Below are 15,619 nucleotides of genomic sequence, written 5' to 3'. Positions count from 1 at the left end.
GCACATGTGTAACCCATAAACACTTGATTAAATTGGTAGATTATAGATCCTTTTTTCCTTTGGAGTGATATAACTTGAGTTATAACTTAATGTTAGCTGCATGTCACCCCTTACAGTTTTGTCTAGTTGTCATGAAATCTTCGGGAAAAGAAGAGCGAACGGTGTTAATTTTGAATGTATTCTCCAGGGTCCTACCTATCAGCAGGATACTCTTTTTCACCGTACGGCAGCAAGATGCCCCCAGGAGAAGAAGGTGAGAAGGCCCGCTCCAGTCCCACAGTGACCGGCAAGTCAGCTTCTGAGTCCAAAGCCCTGGACATTCTGCATCAGCACGCCAGCCAGTACAAGAGCAAGTCACCCACAGTAGGTGACAAAGCACCACATGAGAGAGAACGAAGTGGAAATGAGAGGGAACGAGAAGGTGACCGACCACGATCCTCACCCTCACAGCGAATCATGCCTTCCCATCACCACCTGGGCTACCCTCTTCTCTCTGGACAGTATGATGTGTCTTACGCCACAGGTTAGAGAATAAACCATCCGTTTGTGGACAGGAATGCTGTTGTATACTCACCATCCATTATGTTCTCCATCAAACCACTGTCATAAATATAATGAATCAGTTGACCACTTGTAATGAGTCTTTAAACATTTAGGTTTTTAAACATTTAGAAACAATTAACATTACTGCCTGTTGTTAAGTCAATTGATTTCTAACAGTTCATCTCTCTCTGAATAGGTCTCTCCTCATCCATTGTTGCCAGTCAACAAGCGTCTGCCCCCTCACTGTACCCCCCAGCACGGAGGTGAGAATGGTAAGATATTCTCTTTTATGAGGCTGTAAACATTGTCATTTGTCTCTTACCTCGGGCTGTAGAATCTGAACAGTCTGTTAGAACCCTGATTGTCCTCAGTAGTGCTGTGCGGTCTTTGTTGCCCTCTAGTGGGAAAAAAATCTTTGGGCTTTTTATGACCTATATTTTAGGTACAAGGCTGAGAACAATGTAAGATGCTGATGTTTCCCTGCGATGGTGTCTCCTCCCTACTTACATCAATCCCTTTTTTATTTTTCTTGTAGGCAGAGGTGACGTCAGGACTATTCCTTTCTTTTCTCTACCAGGGAAAAGGTGACTTGTGGACCTCAAGCTTGCCTGCAGCCATGTGATTAGATCACATGAGGAAAAGTGTGTGCAGTTTATGACATCAGTTCAATGGTGTTCCTGAATTTTTGGTTGTTCTTCCCGGATATCCCGGTGTCTCTGCCCCACCCCTTTCCCATCACTGGAGATGGATGGTGGGTGCCGATCCTTTGCCAGCGCACCCCCCCATACCCCACCCCCCACCCCCCACCCCCCAGGAAGCGCTCAGTTAGACACCCCTCCTCAGTGCCGCAGGCTACATACTCGTAAAGAGGAGACACGGCTTGTCTGCAGAGACTGCACAGGACACGCTAGCTCTTAGAAAACCTTGATTTAAGAAGAATGGAGGACTGAGATGATGAACAGTATGGAAACTTCGTCACTACATTGCTTTGTTTACCAGTCTGGGCCTTGGTGAAAAGGGTAAACAGTTACTTCACAGAACTGTTCCTCAAGTGCTGTGAGGATTACACGTATTGGTGGATATTTTCCTGTTTTATCTTTTGCTTTTATGGATTCTTCTTAAAGGGTTAAGAGATGCAACAGTCTCAGAATCTTCTTTCTCCTTGTCCAGAACACACATCCACACACACACATGCTCTCTGGACTCTATGCAAGCTGATGATGCCACTTCTCTCACTCAGTTCAGATTCAGGGGAATAACTAGAGTTCCTGTTACGATTTCAGTCATGAAGATTTTACATCCATTTACTTGAGTTTTGTTAAAGGCACTCAAAACTCACTTCCCACAATCAGCCTATATCATTCACTGTTGGTAGGTCTGTTTTTTCCTGTTTCTTTAAAAGAGACAAGGACACCTGTCTCCCAGAGCTTTTCCATCAACTGCTTGTTACACTGGCTTGTGTATACAAGTAGCAGCAAAGGGTCGAATGTTCTTCTGAGAGGTTACACTTTTCTCTAGCATCACTGATGCACCTGCTCCGTATTTAACACCATAGTTTGGCTCTTCAATGGGACTACTGACTGCTTCGGAAGGGCGCTCCAACATGCTGCAATGGACTCTTAAGGAAGGAGTGTGTGTTTACTGCTTGTAGGCTGGACTGGAGTAGTGCCTTGTTTTGTGGCAATGCTACCAACACCACTCAGCAGCCACGCTGGGAAGAAGGCTAGTATACTTTTGTGGGAGTTTCCCTCGAGCCCAGCTTCTGTAACTGAGACAGGGGTCATCTGTTTGAGAGCTGTTTGTGTGTGTATGTACAGCATGGGGTTGACCAGATTTTCTGAACCAAGATGGCCTGGTCACGAACTGTAACCCACACCCATGCTTTTGTTCAACATGCTGCTGCTTGAGAGTCTCATGCCAAACTGCATGGACCAGAATTTTTTTAAGCCCTGGGGTAAGTGCATATATGAAGGCACAAAGAGGAAGGGACATTTCACTGAGCGTCTGTGGCTAAACGCGCTCTGCCAGCCCCTTCTTAGGCCCAAGAATGGTCCATCGCACGAGCTCCTTAGTTGGATCCCAGTCCGAATACATTGATGTGTAGAGTTACTGTATACCTGACAGTGGAGTACCTGTGCTGTTCGGTGTTCACTATTGGAGCTCCTTTTTCCGGATGTCCTCCCAGCTCCCTGTCCCTTCCACTCTGTCATGTGTATCTGCATGGTGTACTATAGCACTAGAAAAAAAACGTTAACACAGAGAGTAAGGCAAGCTGTGCACGTTTGCCTCACTTCCTCTTGCTGCCCTTCTCTCTCCCACATGCACTCACTATGTGGTTTCTGTATATATTGTACAGAGGAATTATTTTAAAAAGGTTGTTGGATGCTATTGGAATTTCCTACTTTTTTTTTTTCCTTTTTTTGTCTGTTAGCCTTTTTTTTCTACTATTGTTGATATAATATGAATATGTAGCTGGTGTAACGGCTTTATAATTGAAGTGTTGTGATTTTCCTCCGCTCCCCGTCTTTTTCTCCTGCTCCACTTCTCTCTTTACTTGGGTGTCTTTTCCTCCCAAACCTTCAACCACAATCTTTTTTCCAAGCATGTCACATTTTGGTTTTAATTTGGCTATCTCATTTGCTGAAATAATATATGAATGCATAACATAATTGGTTATGTTGAGTGACTCTGTTCCAAATCTGCACTAGCATAAGACATAAACCCAGGTCATAGTTTCTCTAATGGAATAACAGGAATTACGGGGATGGGTTCAAGCAGTGCTCTCGGCTTCTGCTCCCCTCAAATCACACTAGTTTGTTTCACTCATCCTGTTCAGTGCCAGGTAGTTAATCCAATTCTCCATAGTTCTTTATTGCTACCTGCATCCCTCAGGTGCACATCATGACAAAATCACAGCTTGCATTTTTTTTAAAATATGTATACAGACAGAAGGTAAGATACTATTATCACAGACAAAAGATTATAACATATTTAGCATATACTGTCATACCAATGACATTGTTCAGTTAAATAGTGTACAATTTTATTTTAGTCCCATCTTAAACACTAACAGACATGCAGTAGCTGTGGTGCTTTATATTCCATTTTTTAGGTGAATTTCTTTTAAAAACTTACTGTATCTTAATTGAAACAGGTCAGCCACCCACATAGAGAATTTAAACGTTCTGTTGGACCTGGTGGGGAGATGATTTTAACACTTTCATCCCACACACTCTGTGGCTCAGGGTAAAAGTGTTCCTTTTAAGCTGGTGTAGGACCACTTTCCCAAACCCAGATCCTAACCTAGACCTTAACCATTTAAGGAGAAACCAGCAAACTGGACTTAGATCAGCGTAAAAGGGGGACTTGTACGAACACCCTTAGGTATAACGCGGGGAGGGATTTTACATAAGTGGTAGTAATCTCACTTAACTGTTTTATCTTTGAACGTATAACCAGTAAAGTTGTGCTGTCTGGTGACATGGTTCATAATATTGAGGAAAAAGAGGTTTTGAGTGTTTATCACGTCAGTCAGTTTTTGTTTTGAAAATTCAGACATTAATGTTTGTCTCAAAAGGTGCTACTATGGCTGGTCCCGTGCAGTCCTTGAAGGGAGGACGTAATGTGCTTTCCCCCCCCCCAGGTTCTACCAGGACTTATTTGGCCCCCCTTGTTTTCATGCCGAGTGTTTTTGTCCCAATTCTCTCAGTCTGAGAGCTGTGGCTCACTATCATTGGTACTTGAAAGACAGATGTTTACAGCTTTTGTTTATTTCTATGTTTGGATGCATTTCTCTTGTAAACTTTGCTCTATCTCTTTTCCCCTGTCTCCGAGCTCTGTATCGTTCTTCCCCCGCCTCTATCCCTCACTCTCTTCCTGGGGTTGTCGTATGTAAAGTGTACATTGCCACATTTCTTTTTTTTTATACAATATTGTAACTTGCCTTTGTACATTTAGGCAGAAAATAAATCTTTTTATGAGACAATCACTCCTGTAGCCTAATCCATGTTTCCTTCTTAGATCAATTATAATGCACTGTTTTAATAATGCATTTTTGGTATGTTCAGATTTGCCAGTTAGTTTTTGTTTGGTTTTTGTTTGTTTGTTTTGATGTCATAAATATATCTGAAAACAAAATAATTGCTTTAACCGAGTAAAAGATTCAATATTACAAATACGAGCAATTCCATTCAGAGTTATAGTGTAACAATGTAAATATAAATCATTTTGTGATACATGATATCGGTCCTGTAATTTGATGTGAAGATATAAAGAGGAACAGTGAAATACATTTTGCTGAATCAAAACGACAGGATGTCTATCAAGAGCAGCCCATCTCGAAAACATAAGAAGTAGTCTACGGAAGCTTATTAAGAAAAGATAACCCAAAAGATCCTCCTATAGAAGCCCACAAAGAAAAGACATTTCTATAGGAGCCCAAAAAGAAAAGATTACCAGAAGGATCTGTCTGTATGAGCCAATCAAGAAAACAAAACAAGAAGGGATCTATCTTTAGGAGCCCATCAAGAAAACATAACCAGAAGGGATCTATCTATACGAGCCCAGCAAGAAAACATAACCAGAAGGGCTCTATCTTTAGGAGCCCATCAAGAAAACATAACCAGAAGGGATCTATCTTTAGGAGCCCATCAAGAAAACATAACCAGAAGGGCTCTATCTTTAGGAGCCAGTCAAGAAAACATAACCAGAAGGGATCTATCTATACGAGCCCATCAAAAAAACATAACCAGAAGGGATCTATCTTTAGGAGCCAGTCAAGAAAACATAACCAGAAGGGATCTATCTATACGAGCCCATCAAAAAAACATAACCAGAAGGGATCTATCTTTAGGAGCCCATCAAAAAAACATAACCAGAAGGGATCTATCTTTAGGAGCCCATCAAGAAAACATAACCAGAAGGGATCTATCTATACGAGCCCATCAAAAAAACATAACCAGAATGGATCTATCTTTAGGAGCCCATCAAGAAAACATAAACAGAAGGGATCTATCTTTAGGAGCCCATCAAGAAAACATAACCAGAAGGGATCTATCTTTAGGAGCCCATCAAGAAAACATAACCAGAAGGGCTCTATCTTTAGGAGCCCATCAAGAAAACATAACCAGAAGGGATCTATCTTTAGGAGCCCATCAAGAAAACTTACCCATAAGGGATCTATCTTTAGGAGCCCATCAAGAAAACATAACCAGAAGGGCTCTATCTTTAGGAGCCAGTCAAGAAAACATAACCAGAAGGGATCTATCTTTAGGAGCCAGTCAAGAAAACATAACCAGAAGGGATCTATCTTAGGAGCCCATCAAGAAAAACATAACCAGAAGGGATCTATCTTTACGAGCCCATCAAAAAAACATAACCAGAAGGGATCTATCTTTAGGAGCCCATCAAGAAAAACATAACCAGAAGGGATCTATCTTTAGGAGCCCATCAAGAAAACATAACCAGAAGGGATCTATCTATACGAGCCCATCAAAAAAACATAACCAGAATGGATCTATCTTTAGGAGCCCATCAAGAAAACATAAACAGAAGGGATCTATCTTTAGGAGCCCATCAAGAAAACATAACCAGAAGGGATCTATCTATACGAGCCCAGCAAGAAAACATAACCAGAAGGGCTCTATCTTTAGGAGCCCATCAAGAAAACATAACCAGAAGGGATCTATCTTTGGAGCCCATCAAGAAAACATAACCAGAAGGGATCTATCTTTGGAGCCCATCAAGAAAACATAACCAGAAGGGATCTATCTTTAGGAGCCCATCAAGAAAACATAACCAGAAGGGATCTATCTTTAGGAGCCAGTCAAGAAAACATAACCAGAAGGGATCTATCTTTAGGAGCCAGTCAAGAAAACATAACCAGAAGGGATCTATCTTTAGGAGCCAGTCAAGAAAACATAACCAGAAGGGATCTATCTATACGAGCCCATCAAAAAAACATAACCAGAAGGGATCTATCTTTAGGAGCCCATCAAAAAAACATAACCAGAAGGGATCTATCTTTAGGAGCCCATCAAGAAAACATAACCAGAATGGATCTATCTTTAGGAGCCCATCAAGAAAACATAAACAGAAGGGATCTATCTTTAGGAGCCCATCAAGAAAACATAACCAGAAGGGATCTATCTATACGAGCCCAGCAAGAAAACATAACCAGAAGGGATCTATCTATACGAGCCCAGCAAGAAAACATAACCAGAAGGGATCTATCTTTAGGAGCCCATCAAGAAAACTTACCCATAAGGGATCTATCTTTGGAGCCCATCAAGAAAACATAACCAGAAGGGCTCTATCTTTAGGAGCCAGTCAAGAAAACATAACCAGAAGGGATCTATCTTTAGGAGCCCAGTCAAAAAAACATAACCAGAAGGGATCTATCTTTAGGAGCCCATCAAAAAAACATAACCAGAAGGGATCTATCTTTAGGAGCCCATCAAAAAAACATAACCAGAAGGGATCTATCTTTAGGAGCCCATCAAGAAAACATAACCAGAAGGGATCTATCTATACGAGCCCAGCAAGAAAACATAACCAGAAGGGCTCTATCTTTAGGAGCCCATCAAAAAAACATAACCAGAAGGGATCTATCTTTGGAGCCCATCAAGAAAACATAACCAGAAGGGATCTATCTTTGGAGCCCATCAAGAAAACATAACCAGAAAGGATACATCAATAGGATCTGCTCAAGAAAAGATGACCAGAGGGGAAACTCCAGGTCCAGCTTTACAACATATCTTGAGTGACTTGCGACTTATTTAGATCAATTTGCTGAAATGTGTTTTGGATCCCTGTGGACCCTCTTTAGTTGAAGCTTTCTGAAGGTGCCAGACAGCTGACTGCCCAGATTTCCAAATTTATCATTTCTGTTAATGACATTTTATTCAATGATAACTTTTTTCTGCTGCACCAATCATTAAATGTCCACATGATGTAAAGGGTGGCTGGTGTGAATCAAAGAAAAATTTAAGACACGAGAAGCTTTCTTTTGACAGCAGTGTTATGTATTATAAATATTTAGCTCAACTTTCCAGCTGCTGCTTTTTCTTCTCCACAGGAATCTTGAGAGGTTTAGGCATCATTACTGGGTAACTCATGATAATTCTTTCTTTTCACTGGTCTTAAGCTCTCCTGTTTATCAGACTTACTGAAGTTGCTCTTTTGAGCCGTGTATGATTTTGCATCACACTTCTCTCTGTGAAAAAAATTCTGTGAAAACAACCCAAGCGCTTTTCCTGAAGACGGTGCTTCTCCAACTCTAATCTCTCAAAGCTTAATTACCTTGCCTACATTTCTTCACCATGTCACATTGCCTTAATCTTGCACACCCTGTTACCACCCACAAAGTTGGCAACTCATTAGATGATATCTTCACAAGAAATTTCATCTCAAGTAATTTTATAGTGATCTCCAAGCAGTGTGTCTATTTTTCCACTTCCTCATATACAATCCCACCCGATCCCACTTAGCTACCAGTGAGCAGCCTTTAAGGAAACTTACTCCATTCATCCTCCCTCCTTGCTATAATCTCCTATCTGCCCTGTAATACTACCAGTTCCACTTGTTCAACATCTTGTTCAACATCTTGTTCAACATCTTTTGACTCTTAATCAGCATGACCATCATCCATTGGGCTGTCATCTTCAGTAAAGTGCCTTTAATGCAAATTGTCTTCCTGTACATGCTTAGTATCACACCTCAGTTGAGTGACTTTACACCTAAATAAGGTGTGTTGGCACCCAAAGAAAACTTTCACCAAAATGTTCACAACTACAGGAAACCTCACCTTCATATTGTTAACAGGCATATTTTCATTCTCATTAGTGTCAATACAGAATGTTTACAAGGTCATGACTGTGCTGCAGAGTTAGAATTCATAAGCAATGGTTATGTTTGCTGAGCATAAGCAATCATTTTCAGTCCACAATCTTAGTGCTGCAGTTATTTTAACCTGAGTACAAGAGAAGATGAACTTAGAGATGCCATTCAAATCCAGATTCTGTCCCTTGACAGGAATGAAATCATGAAATCAGTGAAAATGTTTATGCTACACCAGGGGTTCTGAACTCTGGGCCTGATGATCTACTGCCCTAGAGAGTTCAGTTCTAACTCACCGGATAATATTCAGAGGCTCATGACGGCCTTCATTAACTGGATCAGGTGAGTTAGATAAGAGATGGAACTCTGTAGGATCAGCAGGACCAGGCACTCCTGTGCTACAATATCTTAATACTTTAAATCTCATAATCTTTTTTAAAACTGATGCTCCAGCTGTCATGCATACAGTTGGTGTTAAATATGGTTTTCATTAGAATTATCTGTTCATTAGAAAAAATTGTTCATTTCGACTTATTCACTGATTCCACTGTTGCTTCCAGAGGAGTGTGTTGTGTCAAATGACTCGTTCATTCTGTTCAAGTTCCTGGTGTCCTCCCTTGAAACTAAGAAACTGGCAGGCGGTTCAGTTCAGTAGTCCCAAGCAATTTAGTAATTTTTAACAGTTCCCTTCTCAGGTTTATGTCTGAGAATTGAAGGAACTAAAAGGCAAATGCATAGCATATAAAACATAATCTATAAGCCAATTACATGAAAACATACCCCCAAAAACACCCTGGCTACATCTTCGTGAGTGAATCGCTCTCTGTTTTTGTCAGCAGTATGTCAACATTTTGACTTAACTAGAACTAATGACTTATTTTCTTGATATTCTGACATAGTAGATCATCATTTCGAGACATTATGTCAAAATGACGTATCTCCTATAAATGTTTGACTTAGTATCTCAAAATAATGTCTTATTTTCTTAACATTTTGGCTTGGCATCTTAAAATAATGACTTACTGTTTCAAAATAAGGCTTTATTTTCTCAATGTTGACATTTAAAAATTGCTGACGTTTGAAGTCAGTACTTGGAGATCCTATGTTAACATTTAAGGATAATAAGTAATTACTTTGAAATATATTAACTTTTTTAGAAAATATGTCATTATTTAGACACAATAAGTCGTTATTTTGATATACAAAGTCAATTTTTTTCACATACTGCTGCCTAGTAAGCTCCAATCCCATTTCTTAATTTTACCCCTACCCCTTGTTTTCGAGTGTCACGTTGCCCCTTGGAACTGAGTTAAAAGGAGTAGTGGTTGAAATCCTCCCCTATGAAATGAGATAAACCTCAAATAAAAAAGAACAGTACTTCATTAACTGGCGACTAGCGGTGCTCTGTAGGCGACCCTGCCAGTCTGCAGTGACAGCAGAGGAGGGTGAAGTTCAGCAACCTCACTGCTGAGCTTAAGTAAAATTTAAGGCATTATATGCCTTCAAAGAGGGAAGACACGACAATGATCATCACCACCCCTAATTCATCTGTGATATGAAGCTGAAGTCAGCTGTTCTCCAGCTTCTTGTTTGATTTTTCCTGTTCCACCTTAAACGGAGCAGCAGTTACATTCTGGTGCTTTAGAACTGCTGCGCCATTTAAGGTGGAGCGGGAAATTTAGCTAGCTAGCTACAGAGACATCAGCATATTACAAGCGATTTTCATGCTTATTATGAAGAAAAGGACCATGATGCATTGAAATGGCATTAAAACAAGATAATAGCATGTTTACTGTAAGTTTTAGCAGAGAAAATACTTATATTTGTGGGTTTCTTTGGTTGCCTGCGCAGCCATCTTGGCGTTTTTTTTTCCCCCATAACACTCAAACCTGTGCAGCCCTAACACTTCGCCCTACCTCTCTAACTCAACAAAAATCATGACACCCCACCCCTAGACGTGCATACGCATAACGGCGCGGCGGGGGTAAGGGCTAAGGGGTAAGGGCGAAAGGGGTAAGAGGTGAAATGGGATTGGGCCTAAGAATGAAAGAGAAAAAGCAGGATTTTTTTTCGTCTACCTGGTGGGCTTCCGTACTATCCACCTCTAATGAAGATGCATTTCAGTACAAGAATTAGAGTTTTGAAAACGTTTCAAAAAGTCTGTTTCTGATCGCAACAGTAGAGGATGTCAACAAAGAGGATGTCATTTCATCTAATTAGCTCATTTGGTCAATAAAAGACGGTAAACTCGTGGACACTATTGTTATTTAGATTCTCCAAGACTTTCGTGTTTTCCGTACTTTGCCTCAAACATTTATGTCTGTGTTAAAGAATGCAGAGCTCGTTAATGATATCTTGACTTTGCGGGGACCCTCTGAGCATCAGGACTTGGGGGCACTGCTTTAATTAGGACATTAGGTGTGGTAGTGCTCAGCTTCACCGCTGTGGGGCGCCTGTTCACCCACTTTAACTACACAGCCTGTGCTGTGCTTATTCCGACTGAAAGAGCCAGAGAGCTGGCGGGAGGACCAGACCTCTGTGAACTAACATAAATACCAGCCGTGCTGCGTCTGACACTCGGATCTGCTTTACAGTCCAACTGTTAAAGAAGCCAGAGTAAAATCTCACTGAATGAGCCGCATTTCCGCTCTGAAAAGCGGGTCCAGGGCCGGCCTGCTGCTGTTTGTTGGCCGTTTCTCCGGACAGCAGGCGACCAGCAGGAGAGGAGCACGAACCAACAGCGCCGCGAGGACCTGAGCCGTTACCAGGGAAACACCGCACGAGACTGAAGAGGAGCGCAGTGAGTGAAGTCTCGCGATAACGAGAACTGTTATTCCTACAGAGCCTGTGAAAGGAATTTAGTATTTCCTCTTTTAGCAGAAATACACTGTGTGGTATGAATAAAGGAGCTCAGATAGTACTCATTTATTATTTATTAATTTATTATTTACTACTACGTTGTCTTAGTATCATATTTAACATATTATTATTGTTATTATTATTATCATTAGTAGTAGTAGTAGTAGTATTAGCGTTGTTGTGACTGGCGACCTGTCCAGCGTGTTTCCTTCCGCCCATTGACCGCTGGGATAGGCTCCAGAAGGATGAGCGGCTTAGAAAGTGTGTGTGTGTGTATAGCGTTGTTGTTGTTGTTGTTGTATCATGTACTACTGATATGCCAGTTCAAGAAACTCAATCAATAGTAATAAGCAAGACAGTCATTTAATGTAGAATTAACTGCAGTAAATGTGGACTTGGTGAACACAGCAGTAGTAGTTTAATGGTGTTTGTTTGCATGGATGTTTTCCAGAATTTCTGAAGCCCCACTAACACAGTGGTCACCAGCCTCGCTCACTGAGATCTACCATACTGAGGAGCCTGTGAGTCTTAAATGATCTTACTAAGCTCGTAATAGCTCCAGCGCTAAAAGTGAAGAAGCAAACTTCAAACATCAAACATGTCTTATCCGGTCAGCTACATGTGGGGTAAGGCGGGGGCGGATTATGTGCATTTTACTGTGAGGTGAACCAGTCAGTGAACATGTCACGTGAGTGTATAACACGCAGAGAAGCACGTGGAGCAGCCAAGCCGCGCCGTCTGACTGCACCCTGCCGTAACTCCGCCCTGCAGCACAGCCTGTACCTCAGTACAGCACAGCATCCACAGCATATTCACAACTCTGTCTGTAGCCTAACAGCACACACACGGGTTTAATGTCTGAATCGGTTTCCTCAGTCGAGCTGTGTCTATGCAAGTATGTATAACTGAATACAGTGGATTGCTAATTTGTCTGTCTGTCTGTCTATCTCTCTTTCTATCTATCTATCTGCCTGTCCATATATATATATATATATATACACACACACACACGCACCTTCTTTCTTTCACTCCAGTATTCCGACAAAGCCCGCCTCCTGAGCTCCTATTGGCTGGGAGTCTTGGCCGGCCTGTGTATTAGCCAATGCTGGTGCAAGAGGCGGGAGGCTGCAAGCCAATCCAAGTTAAAGGGCGGGGTTTAGTGGATAAGCCCCTCCCCTGACCGGACTCTGAGCAGAGCAACAAGTGGAGCGCAGAGCAGCTGAAGCCCGTTCTCTGAGCGGCTCTGTGTCTGTGTTGGACTCCGCTCTACAGCTCGGACTGAGCGCTGTAAACACTCTGCCGGATCTCTCTCACACCGCGGCGCTGAGGACTGATGACAGCCTCGACTTCTGGAGAATGACGCTCTCCTCTTAGTTCAAGGTGAGTGAAAACTATTACAGCCTGAAAAGAGCTGTGTACCCAGCAAATGATTATTTTTTTAAATGGTTAACACTATTCTAATAATCATCATTATCATAATACATTTTTATTCATATTTCACTTTTCATTTTAGTTACAAATCTTCAAAGCGCTTTTTACAGGAATAAAAGTGAAACATTGGAAAAATAAAAACACCCTCTAAATCAAAATAACAGCACATTATAAACTGAGAAAATGGGCCACAGTACTTCTAATCATATGCTTGCCTAAACAAATATGTTTTCAATCTGGATTTAGAAATGCATATCAAGCTTTCATTCCTAATATTCTCTATAAGAAAATGATCTTCCATCAGCTGAGCTGTAAGTGATCCCAGGCCTTTGCTGTAAGCCAACTCAGCTGAGCAAAGTGCTCTGGCTGGGCTATATGTCTTCAGTAAAATATATCAGAGCAGACTGTTAAGACCTTTAAATGTCATTTAGTCATTTTAATTTAAAAGTTTCTAGTTAAAATATTTGAATATTTATATTATCTTAATTTATTTGTGCTATTCCCCTATAAAAAAAAATAGTACCACAGGAATTTCTACAGGATTTCTGCAGACAGTGTCTCACCGGTCACTGCGAGTATTATGCTATTATTATAGATGACTATACTAGACAGTACAATAATATTGTATATACGGATGTGCATCATTTTTGAATGACTGAACTATTTGTCAGTATTTATCCTGCCACTCAGTTGGAGTCATACTCAAAAACATTACCATTACCTACCCCTGATTAATCAGCAAAGTTAATGTGCCTCCAGGCCTCTATTCTTGGTTACGGGGACTGGACACAGGGTCTGCAAAAGGTGGCAACACAAATAACTCAAAGAGTACTGAATCTCTACAAATGCTGAGACAACGCTTGAACTTAGAAGAGCTTGGAGCTGTATGTTTGATGTTTGTTTGTTTTTTTTTTAACTATTGTTAACCTTCTCCTACCACCCCAGGGTGCATCACTTTTCTGTTCTGAGCTCATATTATCTTAAATGTGTTGTTTATAAGACACAGACCATCTGGGGAATGTTGAGAAGAGCTGGGCCTTCTGGGAACGGGGCGCTTTTTTCTGATTCTGTCGCACCAAACTGTAGAGATCATCCAAGGACATGGAAACAAGTGACCCATTGAAGTGCTCAGCTCTCTGGCATCTCTCTCTCTCTCTTTTTTTTTAAGAGGCCTGGTAGCACAGTAGCACCTTTTGCCTGAGTTGATGGCCCTGCATTGCTGAATGTAATTGTATTTAAACCTCTTGAAAAACACCATCAGCAGATTCCTGGTGGCCTGTAAGTCCGTCATTTCTATATTTGTTTAAGATGGCAATATAGGTTCATTTCCATACGTGTGTATAGGTACTGAATGTGTTTGATGCGGATAGATCATTTTCTTGTATTTGCATATTTTTCCTCTGGGTTTGTTTCATAGTCCAACCTTTTTGCCCGGTTGTTGACTGAAGCAAAGTGTGTATGTGTGTGTGTCTGTGTGAGTTGAACAGGAGACAGTTAATCAGTCACGGTTGAGCAAATGCACCAAATATCCCGAGTTGACCTAAAAGGCCAGTGCCGGTCAGTTTTGGTTACAAGAAGTGGGCAATGGATCATTATGTAAAGGTCAGACACTTGTTTTAAATTTCTGAAACTTTTGAGCTCAACCACCAAGTAAATCCTTTCTGTAATAGGCTAGTGTAAAAGCCATGATACAGCAATACTTCAGTGCGTAACTTTCGTAACATTTGATGTAATACTGTCCTTTTTACTGAGTAACAGGAAATGTAATACCTGATTACATGCAGGAACTGACATCGTCCATTTTTAGTCCTAACACAGTGTACGGTAGGCCAGGGCTCTTCATCTCCAGTCCTGGAGGCGCAGTGTCCAGCGCAGTTTGGTTATTGCCCTACTCAAACACCTGCTAAATGTGTGTGTAGGTGTGTTTGAGCAAGGAAATCATCAAACTGTGCTGGACACTTGCCATCCAGGACTATAGGCGATAACCTGTAAAGTTTGTGAAAAAAAAGAGCCTACACCCCACAGTACATGTATCACAGCCAAATGAACACTGTGTAACTTCAGAATTAGAGTTGAACAAGTATCTGACAGAAAAACACCCCCTCTGGCATAATCTTTGCATTTGAGCTTTACTTATCTTCACCTAGACTGACACTCACCACTACACTTACTTCCAAAAACATCTCACTTTGAATAAAAGTGGGAAGAACACTGGATGGGGCAGAAGGTAAAGGAAGGGAAACCACTATAACTGCTGGTGCTGGGCTTCCATCTGCCTGACAAATTAATGGGACTGAAGGCAGGAGGGTCACTAGAGATTTGTGGATGGGGACTAAGCCTTTACTAAGGGGTTCTGGGGGCATGCTGCCCAAAGAGGGTGTTTTATAATGGGCCCAAAATGTCTGGTTATCATGAACTTTTTAGAGTAGCAATAGGTGGAAAATTTACAACCCTGTTTCCAAAACAATTGGGACGCTGTGCAAAATGTAAATAAAAACAAAATGCAATGATGTGCAAATCATTTAAACCCTATATTAAATTACAATAAGTTCAAAGACAACATATCAAATGTTGAAACAGAAAAATTTTATTGATTTTTGAAAAATATACATCCATTTCAAAAAAACCTGGGATGGGGGCATGTTTAGCACTGTGTTTCATCACCTCTTTTAACAGCACTCAGTAAGCATTTGGATACTGAGGAGCCCAATTGTTGTAGTTTTGAAAGTGAAATGTTTTCCCGTTCTTGCTTGATATAGGATTTCAGCTACTCAACAGTTCGGGGTCTCCTCTGTCATATTTTTTGTTTCAAGCTGTGCCAAGCTTTTCAATGGGTGACAGGTCTGGACTCTTTTATGGAGCCATGCAGTTGTAATATGTGCAGAATATGGTTTGGCATTCTCTTGCAGAACTAAGCAAGGCCTGATCTGAAAAAGACGTTGTCTGGATG

The 15,619-nt window shown here is 41.1% G+C and overlaps 2 protein-coding genes across 5 annotated transcripts in view; both read left to right on the top strand.

Moving 5' to 3' along the window:
- znf609a (zinc finger protein 609a) overlaps nt 1-1,644 on the top strand; it is a 112,170-nt gene extending 110,526 nt beyond the window's left edge. Inside the window, 3 exon segments of the mRNA XM_036576354.1 lie at nt 188-523; nt 740-806; nt 1,079-1,644. Of these exon segments, the coding sequence (XP_036432247.1) occupies nt 188-523; nt 740-806; nt 1,079-1,088 (413 nt within the window). The 3' untranslated portion in view covers nt 1,089-1,644.
- A 10,761-nt stretch (nt 1,645-12,405) lies between these two features.
- LOC118811825 (GRAM domain-containing protein 2A) overlaps nt 12,406-15,619 on the top strand; it is a 30,894-nt gene continuing 27,680 nt past the window's right edge. The window contains exons 1-2 of one of the 4 annotated variants that reach the window (XM_036576350.1): nt 12,406-12,618; nt 14,157-14,271. The gene's annotated coding sequence lies outside the window, so the exon portion shown is untranslated. Of the gene's footprint in view, nt 12,619-12,638; nt 13,948-14,156; nt 14,272-15,619 lie in introns of those variants that run through there. The other 3 variants (XM_036576353.1, XM_036576351.1, XM_036576349.1) reach the window with 3 other exon arrangements.

Source organism: Colossoma macropomum, unplaced genomic scaffold (assembly GCF_904425465.1).
Source record: "Colossoma macropomum unplaced genomic scaffold, Colossoma_macropomum, whole genome shotgun sequence".
Taxonomy (NCBI): Eukaryota; Metazoa; Chordata; class Actinopteri; order Characiformes; family Serrasalmidae; genus Colossoma; species Colossoma macropomum.
Note: the sequence above shows the minus strand (reverse complement) of the source record. Positions and strands in the feature narration are given on the sequence as shown.